General features: G+C 38.8%; 2 protein-coding genes and 1 long non-coding RNA gene across 7 annotated transcripts in view; 1 reads left to right on the top strand and 2 right to left on the bottom strand.

Moving 5' to 3' along the window:
- Window positions 1-4140: 4140 nt before the first annotated feature.
- Window positions 4141-5251, bottom strand: LOC124628752 (uncharacterized). Its single transcript, XR_006983406.2, has 3 exons — window positions 5005-5251; window positions 4844-4921; window positions 4141-4719 (listed from the first exon to the last, which is right to left on the bottom strand). It is a non-coding gene; the product is annotated as an uncharacterized LOC124628752 (long non-coding RNA).
- Window positions 5252-7291: 2040 nt separating this feature from the next.
- On the top strand, window positions 7292-21402 carry si:ch211-113j14.1 (sterol 26-hydroxylase, mitochondrial). Of its 4 annotated transcripts, none has more exons than XR_001814130.3 (10): window positions 7294-7614; window positions 8820-9010; window positions 9188-9387; window positions 9722-9919; window positions 10039-10202; window positions 11134-11300; window positions 15814-15895; window positions 15989-16195; window positions 17455-17622; window positions 21263-21402. XR_001814130.3 is itself a non-coding variant. In XM_047159060.2 (9 exons), the coding sequence occupies exons 1-9, from the start codon at window positions 7372-7374 to the stop codon at window positions 16625-16627; spliced, it is 1515 nt and encodes a 504-aa protein (XP_047015016.1). In that variant the 5' UTR covers window positions 7292-7371; the 3' UTR covers window positions 16628-17445. The 4 variants fall into 4 exon arrangements, 2 of the variants coding, with proteins under 2 accessions (XP_047015016.1, XP_017336857.1); XR_008397272.1 differs by having other exon boundaries at window positions 17455-17950; window positions 21263-21379; XM_047159060.2 differs by lacking the exons at window positions 17455-17622; window positions 21263-21402 and adding an exon at window positions 16565-17445 and having other exon boundaries at window positions 7292-7614.
- Window positions 20095-24119, bottom strand: part of kalrnb (kalirin RhoGEF kinase b) — an 86937-nt gene continuing 82912 nt past the window's right edge. For both annotated transcript variants that reach the window (XM_053684135.1, XM_053684136.1), the window contains 3 exons: window positions 23502-23673; window positions 22930-23099; window positions 20095-21510 (listed from right to left, as the gene is read on the bottom strand). In XM_053684135.1, the coding sequence (XP_053540110.1) occupies window positions 21292-21510; window positions 22930-23099; window positions 23502-23673 (561 nt within the window). In that variant the 3' untranslated portion in view covers window positions 20095-21291. The remainder of the gene's footprint in view (window positions 21511-22929; window positions 23100-23501; window positions 23674-24119) is intronic.

Raw genomic sequence — 24119 nt, 5'->3', positions numbered from 1 at the left:
CAGATTCTCAGAATCTTTTGATGATATTATGTACTGTATATGATGAGATATTCATAGTCTTCACAATTTTACCTTGAGGAACATTATTCTGAAATTGTCCACAAATTGTAGACGCAGTTTTTCGCAGATTGGTGAACCTCTGCCCATCTTTACTTCTGAAAGACTCTGCCTCTCTAAAATACTCTTTTTATATCCAATCATGTTACTGACCTGTTCCCAATTAACCTCCAGCTGTTTCTTTTTAGTAACACTTATTTTTCCAGCCTTTTGTTGCCCTGTCCCATTTTTTTGAGAGGTGTTGCAGCCATCACATTCAAAATGTCCTTATTTTTTCCTTAAAATGGTACATTGACCTCAGTTTAAACATTTGATATGTTTTCTATGTTCTGTTGTGAATAACATATGGGCTTAGGAGATTTGCAAATCATTGCATTCTGTTTTTATTCAAATTTTACACAACTTTTTTGGAATTGGGGGTGTAGAGCCTCAGGATCATTTTAGTTTGAAAAGTGTTGGCTCAAATTTAGCCTATTACCCAAAAACATTTAAAATTCAACTTAGAAGCCAATACTCACATCTACCTCTGAGCCCAGTTGGAGATAGAAAAAATACACCAGCCGTGAGTGAGAAGAAGCAAGGGTCCAGCTTTATTGTTCCATTCCACCACACGAGATCCACACCGATGAGAATTCTCAGAAGTGATCCCAATACCCTGAGCTTAAGCTCCAGTATTTATACTGTATTTACACACTAGGTAACCCATAGGTTTCCAGAAAAGGCCTATTTCACTTACCCATAGAATTGAAACCAGGGGTTTTAATTTACACATAAAATCAGAACCCAGGCATTTCCAACAACCCAGGAAACAAAAACCCAGAGTTTCTAGTTACCTAGGTGGTCAGAAACCAGGATTCTCAATTCCCTAGGTAAAAAAAAATGACGTAGACAAGACGACTAAACAACCGGGAGGGACCTTGGTCTTATCGTTATCTCGAGGGGGGGGGGTCAGTTTGACCCAGCCACCCTTATAACTGGCTCTCTTCATGGTTCTCTAAAAATTAAGGCTTTCAGGATGTCTTATTAATAGTACAACAGGAATTGCTAGAGTAGCTCAAAAAAGTCAAAGGGCATGCATGCATGGACACAAGTCCATGGGCGGGGTCTCAGGAGGATATAAAGTATATCCTGTAGACTGGGAAAAAAGAAAGAAATATAGATGGATAGATAGAATAAAATATAATATCGGATATAGAGTGAGTATAGCCTTATACACAGTCTTCTGAGTAAATGTGAACAGTATTGTGCAAGAACACTATATAGAACATTACTACAGCCTACTACTGAGTATGCAGAAATATTTGCTTAGTATATTATTTTTTTAAAATCCAAAATCATACTCAATCGTCTCTACAATTCAGTGTGAACAGATTAAGTAAAAATTACCACTAAAAGGTAAGTAACATGTTATCATTTATTTCATCCCATACCAGCATAACACAAAAATGATAATAATAATAATAATAACGATCCATTATATAGCTTCACTTTACATCTCTCCACTTACTGTGTTTTAAGACTTTCCCAATGTACCTGAACCATGCTGTCCAGAATTATTGAGCTATGTTTAGGAATTTGGGACTGCTTGGAAATGATTAGATTATAAACATCTGCACATGATTTGAACTAACTTTGTTTCTTTTGTTACAGTAGTACATCTTATACATACAGGATCTACATGACAAATATGTGATATTTTTTGTCATGAGAATTTTACACTGATCAGCCATAACATTAAAACCACTGACAGGTGATGTGAATGACATTGATTATCGCATTACAATAGCACTTGTCAAGGGGCGGGATACACAGTATTAGGCAGCAAGTTAACAGTCAGATCTTGAACTTGATGTATTGAAAGCAGGAAAAATGGGTAAGTGTCTGAGCGACTCTGACAAGGGCCAAATTGTAATGGCTAGACCAGTGGTTTTCAAAGTGGGGGGCGCCAGGGAAGCCTCAACAATTTGGCGTAAAAAATCAATTCTCAGACAACCACACACACAATCAATTCCTAATGTAAAGATGTAAGATGTGATTATTAATAAAAAAAAGGGGGATATATTCAGAAGTCTGTATTTTTAATGTGTTTTAAAGACATATTGCAAAAGGGGGGTCCTCGGTCAAAGGTTAATGCCAGTAGTTTAAGATTTTTGGGGTCAAATTCCTGCTTGCTTTTGACTACACTCACATAAGGTGACTTCAATTCCTGTTGAAAATATCATTATGAGCTGAACGCACATGAAAGTATAACTTGAACTCATATTTTTCTATGAGCCCCGACTTTGAGCTGAGAGCGTGTAAAAAAACAAAAAAGGGGCCTTGGCAACCCCCATGATGAACATGCCGCCTACAGCAGACCGTAAGATTTAAGTGGTAATTTCGCTTGTTAACTAAGGACTACAGCTCTTTATTTTTCTTTCAGTAAGTCAAAAATGTACTTCTTGTTGATGAAATTGCAAAATAAATAAATAAAAGAACATTTCTCATGCTGTCAATTTTGTCCATCAAAACCAGTTGAACACACACCACATCATAATTACCATCTCTGATTTTGTATGCACAAACTTCCGAGGGAGACTTGAAGGCAGCAATAAATGATGTCACATGAATTAAGTCATGTTATTTCTATCTAGCAGTTCTACTTCAAGAGCTTCATGGACTTGTTGGTCAACCCACCTGCATTAAAGGGATCATAATTTTAGTATTAACAAATTGTTGTTTTTTCATTCACAAATCAAGGTCTTGGAATGATATGATTTTGACAATTCTGTGAGTGTAGAATTTTGAGCTATAGGGTATTAAAGAAGTAGAAAGCAGATACAATATTTCAGCTTTATTCATTCACCATCATTTACTCTCAGTAACCAAAATCTTGATAGTCGAGTTTCCTCAAGACCGTGGATATCGGAATGAAGACCAGCTTCATTCTTCAGAGCTCTACATGCCCAAAGGTTATCTTGGGTCTCAATAAATGAGCTGAATAGTTTGTGCCTAGGCAGGACATCATGATAGCTAGATCCAGAACAGAGTGACAACAGACACCGTGGCAACTTGCTACTGGAGTTCAATTTAAGCTCAGGTCTTCCTTTAAATCAGAAAACCTTCATGAAATTCCACTGATTTCCACTGACTATTTGATATTTAAGGTTAAATTTAATTAAATAGTTATAATTGTAATACATGTAGTATTCATTTATACCAATAAAAATGTAATATTTTATAATATGTAATAAATAATACACATCCATTTTTGCAGTAAAAACAGACAGAGGAATTTTTAGTAAGGTGACCTCTCAAGAATTTTTTTTCTAAAATCATATTTCAAGTCCTCTATAATTTGAGAGGCTCTGCATGAGATGCAATTTGTGCATTAAAATGAACAAATTAATCTATAATTAAGTCCATTTTTTATGTTAAAAACAAACAGATAAAAAACAATAAAGTATCAACTGGACTGTTGAATCATGTGGCCTTTTACCTGTGTAATGATTGCTCTGTATTTTAAGAGACTTACTGTACGCTTGAATGTACACTTCATATAGATGATAAATTCATTTGGAGAAATGTATAAGGATAATGCTTCTCAAATTATTACTTCTCTTCTCTTTTCTTATTTGTATGAAGCTCAAATTAAAAGTCATTTGATTCAAACAAGAATCTGTTTAATGAAGTCTTTTTGTTTTCTTGAAGATGTTTTATTTATTTCTTTATTTAATTATTTGGTTAATTGTGGTGGACATTGTGTACTTATTTGGTTTTTATTTTATAGCCACTCTAGCGTTTCACTAACAGTGTGTTATGGGATGACTGAAAGACAATATGCACAACTCTAAATTTGAAACATTTATCTTCTCACTAACTTTATAACCATGAGTTCATTGTTGTTGTTTCGGTTGATTTGACCTGAAATTCTGTTATTAAAAAAATATTTCCTATTAAAAAATAACAGAGTGATGGCTTGATATAGATGCTATACTATAATGATTTAATTCCTGCATTTGTCAGTACTATTCCATGTAAACCAATCCACTAATACATGTAAAATGGTGCCATCTCACAGATCTTTGGTCAATTAGAATTTCAGACTCTATAATCAGACTTTTCTAAAGGCTGGGTCTCCCAATATATTCTCCAATGCTATAAATATCTATTTATTTGTCGTTTTCCATATTTTAGAGAATTACTCAAAGTTTATGACATTCTTTAAAAAGGATTTGTATATCAGTGTGAAATTCATTTTGTGTGTTTGGGTTGCTTTTTGAATGAACATGGTATATATCTTGATGAACAGAAATAATCAGAATGAGGCTGCAATAGGAGCAAATGAAAGTTTTTATTAAATCAAACTATATAAGCACTTTACTAAAAGTTAATACTATTTACAGATGTACTCTATTCAGGATATAATCTTAAGGCTGCAAGCCACATTAACATTGAGTCAATACAACTCCCACGGTAAATTTTACAGCCTCACATTCAGGGGAATAACAACGTATGTAGATACACATCAGGTCTGAAACACGGACTTACTTCAGTGTCTGGTTCACTCTCTGAATCGCTGTAGGGAGAGTTATCTTCATGATCCTGAACCCAAGTGGAAGTGTCCACCTGACCATCTGCTCCCACAAACAGGTACGTGCAAGTCAACTTTTCAAAGGGTTGCTGTTAATGAAAAAAGACAAAAACAAAAACAAATATTGACACTGCAGACAAATAAATGTACAACGGAAAAAATTCCATAAGTTACTATCTCCATATACACATCATGACAGTGTAATAAATTTACCACATGGTCCTCAAGTGGCATGGTGACAGCCTCCATGCAGTTACAGGAAATGAATTCTGTAACCCTCCCAGATACACACTGAAGAGAACAATTTAAAGTGAACATGATTAGTCACTGCGATTAACAAAAATTTTGTGACGCTACAATGAATAATCCCTTACCTGTATGCCAGTGAAACAATCCTCTGTGTTGACATGATAAGAGAATCCCTGCAAATAACAATTACAAAAACTCAAGATCTATTTCTCGTAAGTGTTCATTTAATAATCAGTAATGTCACTTCTCTCCATCAGAGTAATAAAGACTGTGATCACCTCCTGATCTGAGTAACAGGCTTGGTTGGTTTTAAACCAGCGGAACCGACTCTCTAGATCCCTTATCATGTTGAGGAAGTATGTCCTAATGTCCACTGACTAGAAATAGAAAAAACAAAACCAAACATTAGAGTTTGTAAAGAAGAGGGTGTGTGAGTATCTCAGCTGCAGGACTTTAGTATACCCCAGACTGTGAGATGAAGGAGTCTGAAGAGAGGAACTGAATATTACACCAGGCGCTGCTCAGCTCACCAGCACTGGTGACGCTCTGTTGCTTGGACAGAGCTGCTTTAGTAAATAAACAAAATGTTTGGTTACCAGAACGACAGCTGGATGTAAATGTACTGAAAACAAATATTTGATATAGCTTGAATGTGATAATGATAGACATTTGAACATAGTCACTGCTTTTCACTGAAAGACTAGTATTTTCACATAAAGTGGGACAGATCATCAGCAAATGTGGGACAGTGATTGTAAGTTAAATAAAAAATATATATGTTTGCTACAATTTACAATAATTGGTACAAAAGACACAAACACACACAATCATCCCTTTTAACTGATAACTCAGTTCTGACGGGAAAACTCCCTAATTGTGAAAATCAATAGGCCTTTTGAACAAAAAAAAAACCCTACAGTAATCCACTTTGACCTGGAGGATCTTTCTGAAGAACAGTGGGAAGTTTAACTGCTCAGGACAAACAAGGGACTCATGAACAACTATCACAAAACAAAAAAACCCCAAAACAGTTATGGATCATCCAGGCAACAACACACATACTAGGAATCAAGCGTATGTAAACTTTTGAACTGGATAATTTTTTAGAAATTCAGCGATTGTCTTGTGGACTATATATAAACATCTGTTATGTGAAATAGCTTATTCAGGACAGGATTAAATAAAAAAACAACATGGGATTTTTATGATCAATCTTATTTTGTTAAGATTATTAAGATTTTGTAGATTCTGCAAGAGGTATGTAAACTTCTGACCGCAACTGTATGTTCTCTATATGTCTCTTCTTTACAAAATTTAAATATATTTGCTTGACTTATTTTGTTATCTGCTAATACATATTCATATTATATTCATATTGTATTTTTTTTTATTGTTTCTAAAAGTCCTTGATGTTTTTAAGTGGTTGAATTTATTTGTGTGTGTTGGTAGCTGTGTGTGTGTGTGTGTGTGTGTGTGTGTGTGTGTGTGTGTGTGTGTGTGTGTGAGAGAGAAAGAATTTTTTTTGTCTTTAAATATACTGTAAATATATTTACTTGTTATTTTGTTGTTTTTAAAAGTGTGTTGTTAATAAATGTTCATATTGTAGTCTATTTGTTAATGTTTAATAAAAGCCCCTAATCTTATTAAATGGTTGAATTTGTGTTTCCCAGACCCGGACCACATAAAACAATATAAGTCACTTTACAGTGTCTGGGCCGGATCTGGACCGGATCTGGACCAGAGGAAATTGTATGTGTCGATTTTCAGTGTGTGGGCCACTTTTGGGTCTGGGACCCAGGCGTATACTGGGCCAGAACTAAAGCAAGTATGTGGCCCACAAGTGGGCCAGACAAATTTTGCTATCTGGGTAGGAGCACTGTTATTACAAAATAAATCTTTTGTCATTGTGCCATGGTGAATCTACCAGAACCTCTCCCACTTTTGCAGAGTTCAGCCTAGTAAAAATATCCGCTGCAGGTTAATGGTGTGTGTATGGAGTGGAATGGAGAGGAAAGTCAGCAGCACCTCAACTTGTAACGCTTGACGGTTAAAATACGGAAGCCCTAAGTGGCCATGCATTATTACTTTTTTCAGTTTTCTCGCGATCACGACTTAATTTTCCAATTCCAAACCAATTTTGTTATGTCGAGATCACGAGGAAACAACAGGAAAAAAAATAGTACTGCATGGCCGCTTAGGGCTTCCGGATTTAAATGCGCATTTCCACGAGTTTTATTAAACAGCTTTAGATTTAAACTGTACGCTTTAGCTGTTTGTGGGACTATTATGACCCTTTTCCAACTCAAATACCGCATTAAAGAGCGCACACATCAGCGGTCAAAACACTTGTTGGAAAGAATAACCCAGTTTGGTTGTGGGCGTGGTCTTGAGCCTCCAGGAGGACACACCTAACCGCGTCTCTTCAAAAGTGAGTGCGTGTGTGTGTGTGTGTGTACGTGTTTATCGAGTCTTCCTGTTAGTCTGCGTTCACCATGACAGCATGTGGAGCTTTCAGACCGTTCAGCCTCGCAGCGAGACACAGCCGGAAAACCGCCACGGTTCAGGAGCTGTTAGCGCGGAATGTGAAGTCACAGGCCGGAGACTTGAGTCTCCAGTCTGCCGCGGTTGCACCTGGGAAATTAAAGAGCATGGATGAGCTGCCTGGTCCCAGTCTCTCCGCCACGGTTTACTGGCTGTTCGGGAAAGGATATGCAGATAAAAGCCATGCATTACAGGTCGGAAACTCCTACTCTTGATCAGGGGCATTGTCTGAACTGTTAATCATTCTTCTCCGATCAAAAACCGTTAAAAAATCTACTTCTGAATAGACGGTTTCCATGCGTTTCCCCTGCATTTCTTTTTCCAGCTCAGCTAGTAGTCTGGAGTTTTGGGTTAAGGAAGATGGGGTAACTTGGTTGTCAGTGTATGATATGATCAGAAAAAAGCTAGTTATCATTCAATTTACCTCGGGTGTTGTCACTGTTTCGTAAGACTACCAGACCGATACAATGTAACTTTTCTAACTAGGCTCGTTTGGTGTCTCTAGCCAAGGAGAGGGTTTATCTGTTACCTGCAAACTACATTATCTGTTCTTCACTACTACTGGGGAAGAAAATACTAACTAGTAATATTACTGGCAAACTGTTGAAACATGCACACACTGTCCAATTTATTAGGAACACCTGTATACTTGCACATTCATGCATTTATAGAATCAGCCAATCATGTGGCACGAGCATAATGCATAAAATCATGCAGATTCAGGTCAAGAGCTTCAGTTACTGTTCACATCAAACATGAGAATGCAGAGAAAGTATGATTTCTGTGACTCCGATAGTGGCATGGATGCTGGTAACAGAAAGGTTGGTTTGAGTATTTCATAATCTGTGAATTTCATACACAACACTCTAGAGTTTACACTGAAGGGGGGGGACGGGGGATGGACTAAAACAGATCCATTATGGAAACAAAAAGTGATTGGAATTTAAATAAATAAATAAATGCATGGAGATCATTGTGAGTAAAGATCATTGAGATGGGGATGGTAGATAGGGTGAGTTTCTGCTCTGCACCCAGAAAGACTTGAACTTGATGCAATCAACTACGGGATGCCGGCAGAGTGAGATGATGATGCATGATGGTATAGGGTACTGACCGGTACAGTCTGATCTTCCTGCTGTTATTCAGAGGCATGTGTTGAGTCCCACTGTGCTTATGTTTGGCACTTTTTTCAGATGTTGAGTCTGTATATCAGCAATGGTGCTTCTAAGGAAGTGGAATACATAGAGGTGGAAACAGTACTGAAAAATTGCACGCAAATGAAAGTATAGATAATGTATCTAAGTCATGCTGTCTTAAAAGTGGAGGCATCCAGCCAAAAGTTCCACTGCAGTTCCACTTTTCACTGATTTTAATATTTGGATGAACACTTTTGTTAAAGGTGGAGCACAAGCGCCTGTATGGGCCAATCTGGCGCTCACGGTTCGGGCCGTTTGACATTGTGAACGTGGCGACAGCAGAGCTCATCTCCCAGGTGATCCGTCAGGAGGGACGGTACCCAGTGCGCAGTGCACTTCCACACTGGAAAGAGTACCTAGATATGAGGGGTCAGGCTTACGGGCTCCATGTTGAGTGAGTCTCTTTCAGCACTCTGTGCTGTTTGCAAGACAGATGAATATTCTTAAAGATGTTCAGATTTTCTCACCTGAAGTCATGTTCTAACTGGTCAGAATAGATTTACGTGTTTTATGTTTATCTCGTATCTCTTCTTGAGCATCGCGTTCAGTACACACCTTCTGTTCCCAACAGGACGGGTGAGGAGTGGTACCGAATGCGTGGCGCTCTGAATCCAAAAATGCTGAAGTTGAAAGAAGTATTTGCATATGCTCAGGTCATTCATGACGTGGTGTCTGATCTGCTGGAGAGAATGGAGCGACTCCGCTTGCGCAGTCAGGACAAGAGCACCGTGTGTGACCTTGCCTCCGAACTCTACAAGTTCGGCTTTGAAGGTCAGAGATTGAACTGGAGACGAGACTTCCTTTATTGAATAGTAAAAAACAATTGTGATCAAATCTCAGGACCTTAAAATTCAATATACAGTTTTGTGAAAAATCAGTGTTCTTCACATAATATAATAAGTAAGGAATAATGTATGACAGGCCATGCAGATATAATATAAGAAAATCTTTAATGATGAGGGGGTTTAGAAAATATTATGTTAGTGTCTATATATTTAAGCTCAAAACATCACTGAAGTTCATGCATTTATTGTGCTCATTTTCCTGAAGTGTCTCTCTCTCGCTCTCTCTCGCTCTCTCTCTCGCTCTCGCTCTCTCTCTTAAGGTATTTCCTCCATTGTCTTTGAAACTCGCTTGGGCTGTCTGCAGGAGGAAATTCCCACGGAAACGCTCTGCTTTATCACAGCAGTTAATAACATGCTAACTCTGTCCGAAACCGTGCTGTTTTTCCCTCACTGGACTCGGAAGATATTTCCTTTCTGGAAGCAGTTCGTCCAGGCCTGGGATGATCTCTACGGTGTAGGTATGCTGGATGAACACATGTCTTCACTAAGACACATTTACCAGTATGCAAAAATTAAAACCTGTTATGAAGTACCAGGCGGAAGTCATAACGTGTCACCTTAATGTGCTGGCCTTCAGCACGGAATTTGATTGACAGGAAGGTGAAGCAGATAGAGGAGCAGGTGCAGCGTGGAGAGAAGGTGGAAGGCATGTACCTTACCTACCTGTTATCAAGCAACAAACTTTCCCTGCCAGAGGTTTATATCACCATCACTGAGCTTTTACTTGGAGGAGTTGACACGGTGAGTGCGGTTTATTCAGTCATGTCACTGACATTCAGGTTCAGATCAGGCCCAAAACCCCGGGCTGCAGAAAATAAAATACTTGGGGGCGTGCTGTTGTAGAAGGTGTGTGTGTTTCCATTTCCTCTTATACCCAGTGATTTGCCAACAGTTGAATATTTATTCTTCTTTAAAAACTGACACATCTTCCCTTTTTATTCGTTTGGTTTGATGTCTGTAAAAACAAGTTTTAGTTTTGTTAGCCCTCACCTTCCCTACTCCCCCCCCCCCCCCCCCACACACACACACACACACACTTTCTCTTCTCTTGAAGTCAGTAAGCAAAAAAAATAAATAAAATAATTTGTCATTTTACTGAGAAACAGAAAGTGCGAATGAGTCTTCAAGTGCAAAACTGAAGACTTTCCCACGGAGGTGACCGTACTGTTACAAAGTGGAAAAAACCAGCACGGAGATTCCTCTCTTAAATGATAAACATTTTCTGGTGTCTCTGTAACCCGAGAAGCTAAACCCGAGGCCAGTGATGGGGGGGAGAGAGGAATGTTATGCAAGTGAACTTGCTTGTTTTGCAGACATTCCACAGCATTAAATGAATAAAACATTCAATTCACTCTTTAACTAATAAAGATTGTAATCGTTGTCAGTTTGCTGTGATGTAAGAGGACTAAAATACTTTGGCATGTGTTATTGAAACACAGCCGGCTTCGGGGTGGTAACCGTAACCCTGACTCATGTCGGGCCTCATCACCCCATTGAATATTTTCTTGTAACAACATGCAACTATGTGTTTTTATTTATTTATTTATTTATTTATTTATTTATTCCATACTTAACTCATCAAATTATTCATCATGTGTTTTGGATTGTGGAAAGAGAGCTGTTCTACACACTGTACTATATGTGTGTTAAATGAATTCTCTCCTCCTCTCAGACATCAAACACCATGTCCTGGACTTTGTATCATCTTGCCCGTGATCCGGAGGTGCAGAGTCGTCTCTATCAGGAGGTGGTGTCTGTGTGTCCGGACAGGCAGCTGCCTACCACGGAGGACTTGAGCAGAATGCCGTACCTTAAAGCTGTTATCAAGGAGATTCTCAGGTAATGAGATGACTGATTCAGGACATAAGGGTAATTCGTATTGGGTTGAGTCAAAGTTCAGGGTGTAGTGTGTATGTGTGTATTTATTTATTTTTGTTTGTTTGTTTTTGTTTGTTTATGCAAGGTCATACCGCTTACAGTAACACCACTCATGTATGCAGTAATGTTGCAGCACTGATGAGTTCATTTTCACATGTGTGACAAATGAATTTCTCTCGTGTTCAATATCTTTATATCTGTCCTTGAATGGAAGTATGCCTTGCCTTTTTATTGAGCCTTATCCTGAGTCCCGGACAGAGTTGCCGTCAGAACACACGCCGGTATTGATATCAGAGATAAATCCACATACAGGGATCCAAAAAGATAGCCAGAAGTCAGACACAGAAAATACCACTTGATATGTGAAATAGGATCCAGAACTAAGGAGTATTGTATGTTTATACTGAAGGGGGAAGGGATGCACCTACTTCCCTGTGCAGAACTGTTCATATGAATTGAGGTCCAAAGCCATCTTGATGGTTTTTAAGTGGTACCATCCTCCAGTAATCTTGAACTTTAGGCTGCACCATGTGGAGCCATCATCAGTGGCCTCAGTAGCAGCAGGTGACTTCATGAGAACCCCAGCTAGAAGTAGGGCATCAGGCAGGTCCAGAGAGCAGAAACTGTCAGGGTCACTGGTCTCTCAGGAGTATCATGTATAGCTCGACAGAAAGAGAGATTGAAAGAGAGGGAGAGATTATTAGGTATGCTTATTGTCAAGTTATGGTTAAGGACCATGTACTGTATGTGAGTGCGAACAGGGACTCCAGCAAGACTAGCTATGATGGCATGACTAAAAGGGCAAGCCAGAAGGGAACACCGACATCAGGGCTCCCTGGGAGGGGGCAGCTACTCCACCCTCAACAAACATTGGTGAACGCATGAAAGTGGGGTGGTGACAGCATCCAAGCATCCCAGTTCACCACAACACTCTATGCCTGTGTGCCCTCTAGATCTGCTCCTTTACCTAAGAATAAAAAACGATTCCTAAAAAGCTTGGGTAAACAAATGTTTTCAGCCTGGACTTAAACAATGAGACTGTGTCTGAGTCCCGAACACTAATTGGAATGCTGTTCCATACCTGTGGGGCTTTGTAAGAGAAAGCTCTTCCATTTTTCTGCATTGTGTATTGACATTTTTCTTAACTTAGCAATATTTCTGAGGTGAAAGAAGGCTATGCTAGTAATATTATCTACATGAGCATCAAATGAAAGACACAGGTCAATAATCACACAAAAGTCTTACTGCTGAACACGATGAAACAGCAAGGACATCCTTCCTGTGTAATCAGAACGCTAACTTCTAGCTACATGTGGTCCTAGTTCAAGTACTTCTGTCTTGTCAGAGTTAATAAAACAATGTTGTTAAGCATCAAGTGTCTGAACTGTGGTAAAGGTGGCATCCTATGACACTGTCACTTTTAGTCACTGAGCTCTTATGTTACTGTTACGTAACATAAACCTTTGATGTATAATCTGTGTGGGAGGGGATAATAGATTCCTAGGTTGTGCATGCACACATGCATGTGTAACCCACATGCACAAACTAATGTTGTAATGCTCTTTGAACTGCTTTTTGTATAAAAGATACTAAATAAAGGTTTTCTGTTTATTTATTATTATTATTATTATTAGGGGGGCCAAGCACCAAAGGTTTGTAGGCTTGTTCTTGGTCTTGTTCTTCTTGTTAGGGCCTGAGCACCGAAGGTGCCGCACCTTCGGTGTCCACCGGAGATGCAGGGCCCTATTGTTTTATCCAGTGTGTATTATTAGGGCCCGAGCATTGCTGGTGCGAAACCCTATTGGATCTGCTCCGTTAATAATAATAATAATAATAATAATAATAATAATTTTCCGAAATGAATTGCATTTTAGAGGGCCTAAACATACCCGAAAACTCACAAAACTTTGCAGACATGTAAGAACCGGTGAAAATTTACATCTGATAGGGGTTCCAGAATTGGGTGTGGCAAAATGGCTCCACAGCGCCACCTACAAAATTTCAATGAGGTGCGCCTCGCACCATGTTTCACCTACATGTACGAAATTCGGTAAACATGTCTAAGATGGACAAACATACAAAAACATCTCTTGAACCCATGCTCTAAACTCAACAGGAAGTCAGGCATTTCTCTTAAATTTTTGCCTTTTTTTTTTTTTTTTTTGCCATTTCCAGATCTCGTACTTTAACGTACTTCTCCTGGAGCTTTCATCAGATCGGCATCATATTTGGCCCGTCTCCTCTAAAGGCATTACCGATGCTAAATTGCGAGGCTTTTGAGTTTTCGCTGCACGGCGTGGCAGTTTCACAAATTACGATGTTTCGCCACGAAAAAGGAAGAACTCAAACACAGAATGTCCAATCTGCTCCAAACTTCACATATTTTCTAAAGGTCCTGGCCTGAAGACATCTACATGCCAAGATGTAGTAGTAGTAGTAGTAGTAGTAGTAGTAGTAGTAGTAGTAGTAGTAGTAGTGCCACCTGCTGGCAAGAGGAAATGATACATTTTACATTGTGATACACTCCTAACAACATATAAATGCTAAAAGTGCTTTAAAAAAAAAAAAAAAAAAAAAATGGAACGGAGTGCCCCTGGCTGAGCAGACCCAACGTGCATCCGGGAGCGAGGGCCCTTTCATCGCTGCTTGCAGCTTTAATTGTTCTTGTTCTTCTTGTCGTTCTTCAAAAAGTTGATATTTGGCATTCTGACTAAATTTGTGCCAAGTGCTGCAAACGCAGTGCTCTTGTCCTGACTGCGTTAGCGGAGTCGCTCCACTCTCTGCAGCAGATCTGACACCATGTCATGAATGACCTGAGCGTACGCAAATGCTTCTTTCAAATAAAATAAACTTGTAAATCTAGTCTGACCAGTTAGAAGGTGACTCCAGGTGAGAAACTCTGAACATCTTTCTTAAGAATTCATCGATCATGTGTACACTGTACACTTTGTATGTTTATGGTCATAACTTTTGAACCGTGTGTCCAAATTTGCTGTCTTGGATTTTGTCAAAAAACTGTCTTTCACTACTGCTGCTACAAATCCTGTCCCGTCATCAACAAACAGGATGTGAGGCTGTATCTCAGCAACAACTTTGTGCACTGACACAAAACTTGGTATACGTCTTCAGGTCTATGGCTGGAGGCTATGCAACAAATGTTATGATGGTGTCACCTACTGGTCAAAAGTTATGGCTCTACTTTCCTGTGATTGTTGAGGCAACATTTGTAGCACATCTGTGAATGCGGCTTATTAAGTCTGGGTGCTTGGCCCCAGACTTAATAATAATAATAATAATAATAATAATAATAATAATAATAATTATAACATGAACCTTCTTTACTTATTGTGAAGATGCCGATTCACAGGTAACTCATTCTCAGTGTTCTGATTTTATAGCTTTAGACAAGGAATATTTTTAGTCAAAAGTCAGTTTAGGCAGGATGTGGACATTAAATATATCACCAGCAAGGGGAGCTGTTTAACAACGACAGCACAGTACTCAAGGAAGACAGAAAGCAATAGATGATAAAACAGTGTGGACATTTCTTGGTTAGCAAAAATGGTGACTTGTGTGTGAGGTGAGACATTTGCGTTTAGAATCATTCATAACACAGAGCTAAAACTGTGCTTTCTGGATCTGTTGTTCAGGGATTCAGATCGCTCGGCTCACCAATCACAGCCGATTCCTGAACAGCTCTGATCACCTGGCTCAGCTCATCTTTAAAAAAAATAAATAAATAAAAAACACAAGAAGTTGATTTCATTCAGATTCCAAACGGCTCAGTGATGGGAATTCTGTCTCTTTTCAGTGAGTCAGATCATTTGATTCGGCTCATCAATAAGAGCTGCTTCTTTCAGCTTCCAAATGGTTCATTGTTCATCCATCCATTTTCTGTACCGCTTGTCCTCCTGGGGGAGCCTGGTACAAGATTGGGTACCAACCCATCGAAGGGCACAATCATGCACCCTTTCACACACTAGAGACAATTTGGAAATGCCAATCAGCCCACAATGCATGTCTTTTGGACTGGGGCGTGGGGTGGAAACCAGGGTACCCAGAGGAAACCCCTGAAGCATGGGGAGAACATGCAAGCTCCGTGCACACAGGGTGGAGTTTGGAATTGAACCCCCAATGCCGGAGGTGTGCAGCAAACGTGCTTGCTAAGGCATATTGTAGTGATGGGAATTCTGACTTTCTACACTGAGGCTGAGCTAAATGAAATGACTTGTGTAAAACAGACAATTATTTCGGCTCCCAAACAGTTACTTGTAGTGATTTAAGATTCCTGTCTCTTTTCAGTCAGATCACCAGTAAGTGCTTAATTACAGTGATGGAATTTTCAGATTTTTTCCAGAGTATTTGGCTCTACTCATCAGTAAGAGTCGACTCTCAACTCTAATAAGAGGTTGTTGTGGGTTGTTTTTTTTGCTTTTTGCCCTAACTGTTGGTCTGTTTATCTCTGTTTGTGCAGACTGTATCCTGTCGTGCCTGGTAATGGACGCCTCACCATGGAAAATGAGATTGCTGTAGGTGGCTACTGGTTCCCAAAACAGGTAAAATCGTATAAAAACCCAGTTCATAATATACTGGCAGTTATGTGCTTTTAATGGACCTCTTACATATGCCGTTATTGTTCTCCTTTTCAGACACAATTCCATCTGTGTCACTATGCTGCGAGTCACGATGAGAACGAGTTTCCAGACTCCGAAAGTTTCATTCCAGAGCGCTGGCTGAGGGGGACACCATCGCATTCCCAACACCACCCCTACAGCTCCATCCCATTTGGAGTCGGAGTTCGGGCTTGTGTGGGGAGACGCGTGGCCGAACTGGAAATGTACTTTGGTCTGTCTAGGGTGAGTTCTATACAGGTGATCTCAAAAAATGTGAATATTGTGGAAAAGTTCATTTCTTCCTGTAATTTAATTCAAAAAGTGAAACTGTCATATATTCTAGATTCATTACACATAAAGTGAAATATTTCAAGCCGTTTGTTTTAATCTTGATGCTTACGGCTCATGGAAATCAAAAATCCATTATCTCAAAATATTAGAATAAAGAATTTATAATACAGAAATGTCGACGTGAGAAGAGCTCTAATCAGCTAATTAACTCAAAACACCTGCAAAGGTTTCCCGAGCCTTTATTCTCTCAGTCTGGTTCAGTACACAAACATAATCATGGGGAAGAGGAAAGTAAATGTTGCCTTTCATTTGGAAATCAAGGTCCCAGAGTCTGGAGGACGAGTGGAGAGGCACAGAATCCAAGTAGCTTGCAGTCCTGTGTGAAGTTTCCACAGTCAGTGATGATTTGGGGGCCACGTCATCTGCAGGTGTTGGTCCACTCTGTTTTCTCAAATCAAGAGTCAATGCAGCGTCTACCAGGAGATTTTAGAGCACTTCATGCTTTCATCTGCTGACGAGCTTTATGGAGATGCTGATTTCCTTTTCCAGCAGGACTTGGCACCTGCTCACAGTGACAAAACTACCAGTAACTGGTTTGCTGAGCATGGTGTTACTGTGCTTGATTGGCCAGCCGACTCGCCTGACCTGAACCCCATAGAGAATCTCTGAGAGACACCAGACCCAACAATACAGACGAGCTGAAGGCCGCTATCAAAGCAACCTGCGCTTCCAGATCAAACACCTCAGCAGTGCCACAGTCTGATTGCCTCCATTCCATGCCACATTGGTGCAGTAATTTGTGCAAAAGTACCTCTGGCCAAGTATTGAGTGCATAAATGAGCATACTTTTCAGAAGGTTGAAATTTCTGTATTATAAATTCTTTTTTAATATTTTGAGGTACTGGAAAAAAAAGGCTTGAAATATGTCACTTCATGTGTAATGAATCTAGAATATAAGAAAGTTCCACTTTTTGAATTAAATTGCAGGAAAAAATTTTTTTTCCCATGATATTAAAATTTTCTGATATGTACCTGTACGTGTCTTTTATATAACTTCTATAACTTGGAGCTCTTGGTTGAGTAAAGTCTCTGGGCTTTCATCCAGCTTGGGTTTGATTATTGTCTAACGATCGAGATATGTATAGTCCTTACACTGAATTATCTTTGATTGCTGATCCTGAGGTACCTTTTACCCCTTCTTGCTCTCCCAGCTGTTGCAGCACTATGAGCTTTGTCCCGTGGATGGAGCCCCCACAGTCCACCCCAAAACGAGGACTCTCCTCATTCCTTCAGAACCTATAAACCTGCGCTTTGTCCCCCGGACCTGAAGGCAGCGCTGCTCACCAAGAGAATAAGAAAGACATAAAGTTTTTACATCTGTAAGTCTTATAAGTTTGAAGTGTAAAAGAGAACTGCAGTGTGCCAGAACATAAATTGCAGTGGCATCTCATATCACCTCCAGAAAAAATGTATTGATCTCTGCAAAATGGAGTAATGTAATGCATCTCTAGAGGTTAAAATATTCTTGTAAAATGTTTTCAAATATTACTTATTCATGTTAAGTCACAATTTTTTTTTATTCCCGCATGTTTTCTAATGTAATAAGCTCTGCGCAATTGCTTAAAGCCAACTACTATGCAAAGGTGACGCATTATGTATTATGCACTCTGCCCTGAAACATTTTCTGCTTCCAGCTGCAAATCACAGGTTTGTTAATTCGCTCGTTATAATACATTATTGCTTCAGTAGTAACAATTTACACATGGGCTTATATAGTGGATGGCCCACATAATGTAGGACTAATAATATAATAACATTTAAAAATGCGTGGCTATTTAAAAAAAAAAACACACAGAAGTATATTTATTGTATGATGAAGCTTTCTTTAAGGAGATGTTTATTTAACTGAGACATTTATTTAATGACCCTGGAGTCTCCAGTGTCGGTGCTTAATAACAGTTTTCCAGCATGGTAAAGTCTTCAGGACTGCGGAGGTCACACTTTTCAGTACAAAACACTGACACTGGAGACTCCTTCCGTAAATGTTAAAGAAATGTCTTTGCATTTTCTGCGTACTCTGTAACATGTCAAGCTGTATTTTATTTTGTCTTATTAACTTGAAGGAAGGGGGGGGTGAGTTTGGTGAGGGAATGAATTTTTAGAGTTGCTATATCATAAGGGATAACAGGAGCAAACATGTTTCATGGATGTTCCACAACATTAAACAGAACTATAAATGGAAGTAAAGTAAATAAATATTGTTTTTTCCCCATGAATAAATTCCGGTAAGGAAAAATGATCAACTTTGGGCTGGTACCAGTAGCTCCACTTCATCACACCACCCAATTGTTGACTTGATTTCCTATAGCCGTGTGAGAATCAAAGTCTTTTATGTATTATATGTATCCAGTTATTAGTGCAATAACCTGTATGTAAGAAAATAAATAAATCAAACTTCAAGGAACTAAATTTTGTTTCTTTAATGTTCAAATGCATGGAAGGTGTGATTTAGGTCTGTAGTATGGCTTTGCTTACACAACTTGTGTACACATTGACTCGACTGCTGTTTAGTTTTAGGTTCATTTTCCACGATCATGGGTTTATCCCAAATGTTAGAAGTTAATTTAGACAAGAGTGTCAAGAAAAGAGGATATCTTCCAGTATTTCTAAACCTTTTTAGTAGTTAAGAGCCTGCTGGTTAATTGACCATTTAAAGAGCATGTACTGATGAATCATTTAACATTTGCTGCATAGCAAGCTGATACTGTAGAGCAAGAAACGCCCCTGGAGGTGGGACATATACATTGTAGAGAGTATTTCATTGGATGAACCCAAGACTAGTACGCATGAATCACTAAAAATAAAGAACTATTTTTCTAGAAGTGACAAATTGAGAAAAGAACCCCCCCCCCCCCCCCCCCCCCCCCCCCCCCCGCATACTGTAGCTGTAACACTAAAGGAGAGGTACAAAAAGCTTTAAAGATGATTGGATGGAGAAGTATGTGTTTATTCTCCCATCAGGCACTAGTCAAAAATGGTAACATGAAGCACCAGTGTTAAATCATTTTATTTCTACCTATACACTAATCATAACTAACTGTTGTTAAGATTGTCATGTTAGGCAGTCCCTCCAGGATTTCGTGATTTTTGCGATCATGGAAATGGACGCAAAATCAAGCAAACTCCGCAATATTCGGGGGAGCTTGCAATTTTTCAAAATTACCGCAGATTTGGCCATAACAACACACATTCAGCCAAAGTCCACTTCAATTCACGTGCATCGAACACGAGTACAGCTAAAAGATACAGCTCCTTTACCAACAAACATCACTGTGAAAGACCGTGCAAAACAATTTCATGCAACTGCCAGTCCATACAAGATTGTGCAGAGTTTTTTGTGATTGATTTTGCTGCTAATTTTTTCAAAAGGGTTTTATTTATTTATTTATTTATTTATTTATTTATTTTTTTAATGAAATTACTTGAATTGCCAACACTGTTTGTTTGGCAAAATTGCAATCTCCTCTGAATATCATGGCAGTTGCTTGATTGATTTTGCATTTATTTCTGAGATCGCGGAATCCTGTAGGGACTGAATTGTAATTTCGCCAGTTCAAGTAGTTTTCCGCAAAAAGAAACATGGAAGAACCTCTGTGAATGGCATCGCAAATATTTGAACAAAATCAAGCATTTTTTGCCACAACAATCATAAAAATCTCTGTGAAATCCTGTGCGGACTGATTAGCGGCTTATCCAGAATTTTGGAAGCAAGGAATGTTGTGTAGCTGGAATACCCACGATCTCTCTTAATCCTCTGCTTCTGTTTATAAAAAAAACCAATCCAAAATATCCAAGATGAAAAATTGCCAGCTTTATTATGAACCACATTCCAGAGATTAATAAGTGAAATACCTGCTAGATTTATTATTTTTATGTACACATAAGGTTCTGCAGGAAGAAGCTGCAATCATGAGGCCACTCAAAACTGCTAGAGCAGATACTGACAATTATATAAAGGTCTTTCCATCAACAACACTGACTTTAATGAAGTTTAATTTCAGTAAACATTTTTTTGGCCAGCTATGAACTGGATGATTCTAAATCTGAAGAATAACGTCAAATGTAAAAAATAACCGTCAGACTGAGGTGGCAGTGTGGACTACCATCGTTTATCTGATCCTTTAGGCTAAGCAGCTATGTTTTTTTCTTAGTTTTTTTTTTTTCTTCTTTTTTTTTTTATTAGTCTCCTCTGGTTTGTTTTCTATAATGGCAAAAATATTATGTACAACTTTCAAATGATACAGAATAATACATTTAAATTCTTAGTTACATTAAAGGTACAGTGATGAGCATGGTGACTAGTGTGGTATTGCACAACTTGGCATCTTTGCAATAACTTGTGGGGGGGGGAGTGCAGAATGTTTTTCTTTTTTCTACCTTGGAAATGAACGGCAAATAATAAGAGATTTCCTGTAAAAAAAAATTAAATAAATAAAAATAAAAAGGAAAAAGACTTAAAAACCCCCCAAATAATAGTACACAGTGTGCAAATGACTTGGCATAGACAGTAAAAAAGAGAGAGAGAGAGAGAGAGAGAGAGAGAGAGAGAGAAAGATCTGTTTGAAGAGAACAGTACATTCCAGAGCAACAGAGAACGTCGAGCACTAACATTCAGAAACATCCACACTTAATGCACTAACAATTTCACTTCCTCTCTATACAAGACAGTCTTTTTATTATTATTATTATTATTATTATTATTAATATAATTTATTACTTCTCATTTTTTCTGTTTTGACTTGTATTAACAGTAATGATGTCACATCCAAGTCTAACTTAGCGTGCATCTCCAGTTCATAGCTGTACTGCAATAAGATGTGGGATAGACGGACCCTGACTGACGAGTCCTCAGTGCTGTCCTGGTTTGGCGTATAGTCTGTTGTCAAACTGAACGCTGAATGCTGGCTATTTCGTGAGTCGTGAGGTGTTTTAAAATTTTTTTTTAATTTTTTCTTCCAGAGTTTTCAAGCAGGGGAGGGGGCGTGGATTTACCGGGTTGAGGACAGCACGTGTCCTGGCACCCAGCCTTCCGCAGCAGGCGATTGGCTGTTGGCAGGTCGATACACCAGACACATGTTCTGCTGATTGGTGGCCAGGATTTGCACCTTCTCGCCCACCACCACACAGATCTCGTCCTCCTTCACCGCGTTGTAGTCCTGCATCACCATCACTGACGACAAGCCGTTACACTCCGCCTCGTCCGAGTCCTGGAGGTCAAAACAAACACACACACACACACACACACACACACACGTAACGTTAACATTTAACTAGATTTTAATATTTACCTTACTTTACAATTTTACATTTATATTATTTTATATTCTTTAGTTTCTGTTTAACTTTACACTGAAAGCAATGTACATTTATTTATGCATGAAAAATGTACAAAAGGTGCTTTTTCACTTCATTTTTTACATTTTTTTATTTTAGTGTGGTACTAGCTTTTTATTTACTTTTATATTAATTGCTCTTTTAATTTTTCTCCAATTTATATATATACACATTGAACTAGCTGTATCATTTGCTTCACATCTATTGGCAAATTTCTTTTACATTAATTGTAAATCATACTATTATTATTATTATTATTATTGTTGTTGTTGTTTTGTTTCTTTTCTTGTTATGAATTTTAAAATTTATTAAATATATAGTCCACTTGTGTCTAATCAGGACCTTGACCCATGTCTTGCTGCCTGAATACTTGACGGGGCTGAGCTCTGAGACGTTTTCAAAAATAAAACGTAGCAGAGCAGCTCCACCTCCAGTCTGCTCCCCAGTGACAGGCTGATTTATTGCAGCCCTAGAAAGCAGGATACGCCAAGGCCAAGATGCATTATGAAGAGAGAGAAGGAGAGAGAGAGTGAGAGAGAGACTGCAGACCGATGAGACATGAGTGAACAGAAGGTAAACTAGGCCAGTCGACCTGCTAAGAATAACCATCCACTCCTCTCCTGAAAGATGGTGTGGGTGTGATCTGTGCAAACACTTGAACTTAACAGATGCACTGCACTAACGCTCACTATGGAACTGGTGTTATGTCTGGACATAATATCCCAAAGCATACACCCTGCAATGGGTTCAAGTCCAAATAACTTTCCTTAGAGGTTACAGAATACTCATAATGAACTGTGTAGGGAATATGTACTAGGGCACCATTTCAGACACTGGTCTCGTTTAAGATGGTCTAAATAAACAGGAAGTTAATTCCTTTTTTAGTCTGTTTATTTTTGAAATGGTTAAAAATGAATGAATATTGTTACTGAGTGTACCACAGTCCTAAATTCCTAATATGTAAATCTATTGGAAGCTTTTCAAATGCACCGCAGTCATAGAAGGGCTTTGAAAGTTAAAAGAAAAGTGCTGAGTGACATCCATCTTTTTCACCTCCCAACCAATTCGGTCACAAGTTGTTTGAGTAAAGGTTGCATTTAAGGCATTTTAAAAAGATTTGAACAGAATAATGTATGTATATTTATGTTTTTATAATGTTTGATATTAATTACTGTGATTTCAATTCTACATGCATGCCATGTCCATCTCTTAGGGAAATAAATCTGAAATCTGAACTCTGAAGTGTACTGGTATATTTGTTCGAGACTCATGACTCATGCCTATTCACTGACCTCCTCCTGCTGCTTGCTGGGCTTGTGGGCGGGGCTGCTGTTGGAGGAAGAGGGTTTGAGTGGGGTAGAGGGATGCGAGGAAGAGGAGCGGCTGCTGCCGGACGCCTGGCGGTTTAGAGAGTGAGAGGATCCGGATTCCTTCTTCTGGTACTCCTGTGGGTTCTGGAGCGCTGCGAACAATAAAGGTGAAAAATTGACACTAATGTCAATCACTGTGAAATTATATACTGCATTTAAAGGGGCAGTTTGTAATTTTTAGAGCTTTGCAATTGCAATGAATACATGGACATGCATTTCTGTTCCCCCTAGCCAACCCCACCCACTGTCTTATAGCTGTGTTCTGAATGAGGGTGGGGTTTATTTCTATTCCTGAAAAATGTAACGCCATTCCGAATAAAGAAAGTAGCCAAATCCACTGGATCTGTTTGTCTAATCTTTGAAATCATATGATTTATTACAGACCCGGAAACACTTTTAAACATTACAAATGGCACATTTAAAGGGAACACCATGGCAAGCCATCCATATTTTCAACCATTGATCTTAAAATGATGTCAATTCCAGTCTCCTACCTGTGAGGAAGTTGCTCTGCAGGTCCAGAAGTTCTCGTATGCTCCGCACCCACTCCTGCTTAATGTCTATGTTAGCAGCCTGTAGCGTTAGCCTCTCGGATGAACCACGGCAGGAAAGGACAAACTTACACGGGTCACCCTCTACGTGCTGATCCATGCTCAGAAAGCTCACCTTAACAAATATGAACACAGTATGTCAGTACAAATGCGTAGGTGTTGATTCATTTTCTAGAACGGCAGCTCGGATAGTAGCGCTGGCTGTAATTCAAATTTATATTAAAGCACTTGTTCTAACAGTTTATTATTTCTATAGTCTCATTCACAGGGATTTGTGTGAACATTAAAACGTGTGTAATTGTTGATCTAGTGAAGTTTTCTGTGAGGAGAAGTTTATTTAAAAATTTTTGAAAGGAGTCTCCAGTGTCAGCGCTTTGTAACTGAGGTAAAATCATAACGTCCTCATTTTTTTTCTTTCTTGTTAACTTAGCGAGAGCTGCTATAATTTAAGCGATAACACATCGCCCTATTGTTGATTCTTTTCCTATAATAATAGCAGTGTTAATTCATTTTGTTGTGTCAATCATGTAAACCATCGCTTTAGATTCCCAGACTCTCCAT

Source organism: Ictalurus punctatus, chromosome 12 (assembly GCF_001660625.3).
Source record: "Ictalurus punctatus breed USDA103 chromosome 12, Coco_2.0, whole genome shotgun sequence".
NCBI lineage: Eukaryota > Metazoa > Chordata > Actinopteri > Siluriformes > Ictaluridae > Ictalurus > Ictalurus punctatus.
The sequence above is the reverse complement of the archived record's forward strand: the minus strand, read 5'-3'. Positions and strand labels throughout refer to the sequence as shown.

Coding starts and splice junctions, on each gene's coding strand:
- si:ch211-113j14.1 (XM_017481368.3), top strand. CDS start 7,372: ATGACAGCATGTGGAGCTTTCAGACCGTTCAGCCTCGCAGCGAGACAC. Junction 7,615..8,819: donor ATAAAAGCCATGCATTACAG/GTCGGAAACTCC, acceptor CTTTTGTTAAAG/GTGGAGCACAAGCGCCTGTA. Junction 11,301..15,813: donor GTTATCAAGGAGATTCTCAG/GTAATGAGATGA, acceptor CTGTTTGTGCAG/ACTGTATCCTGTCGTGCCTG.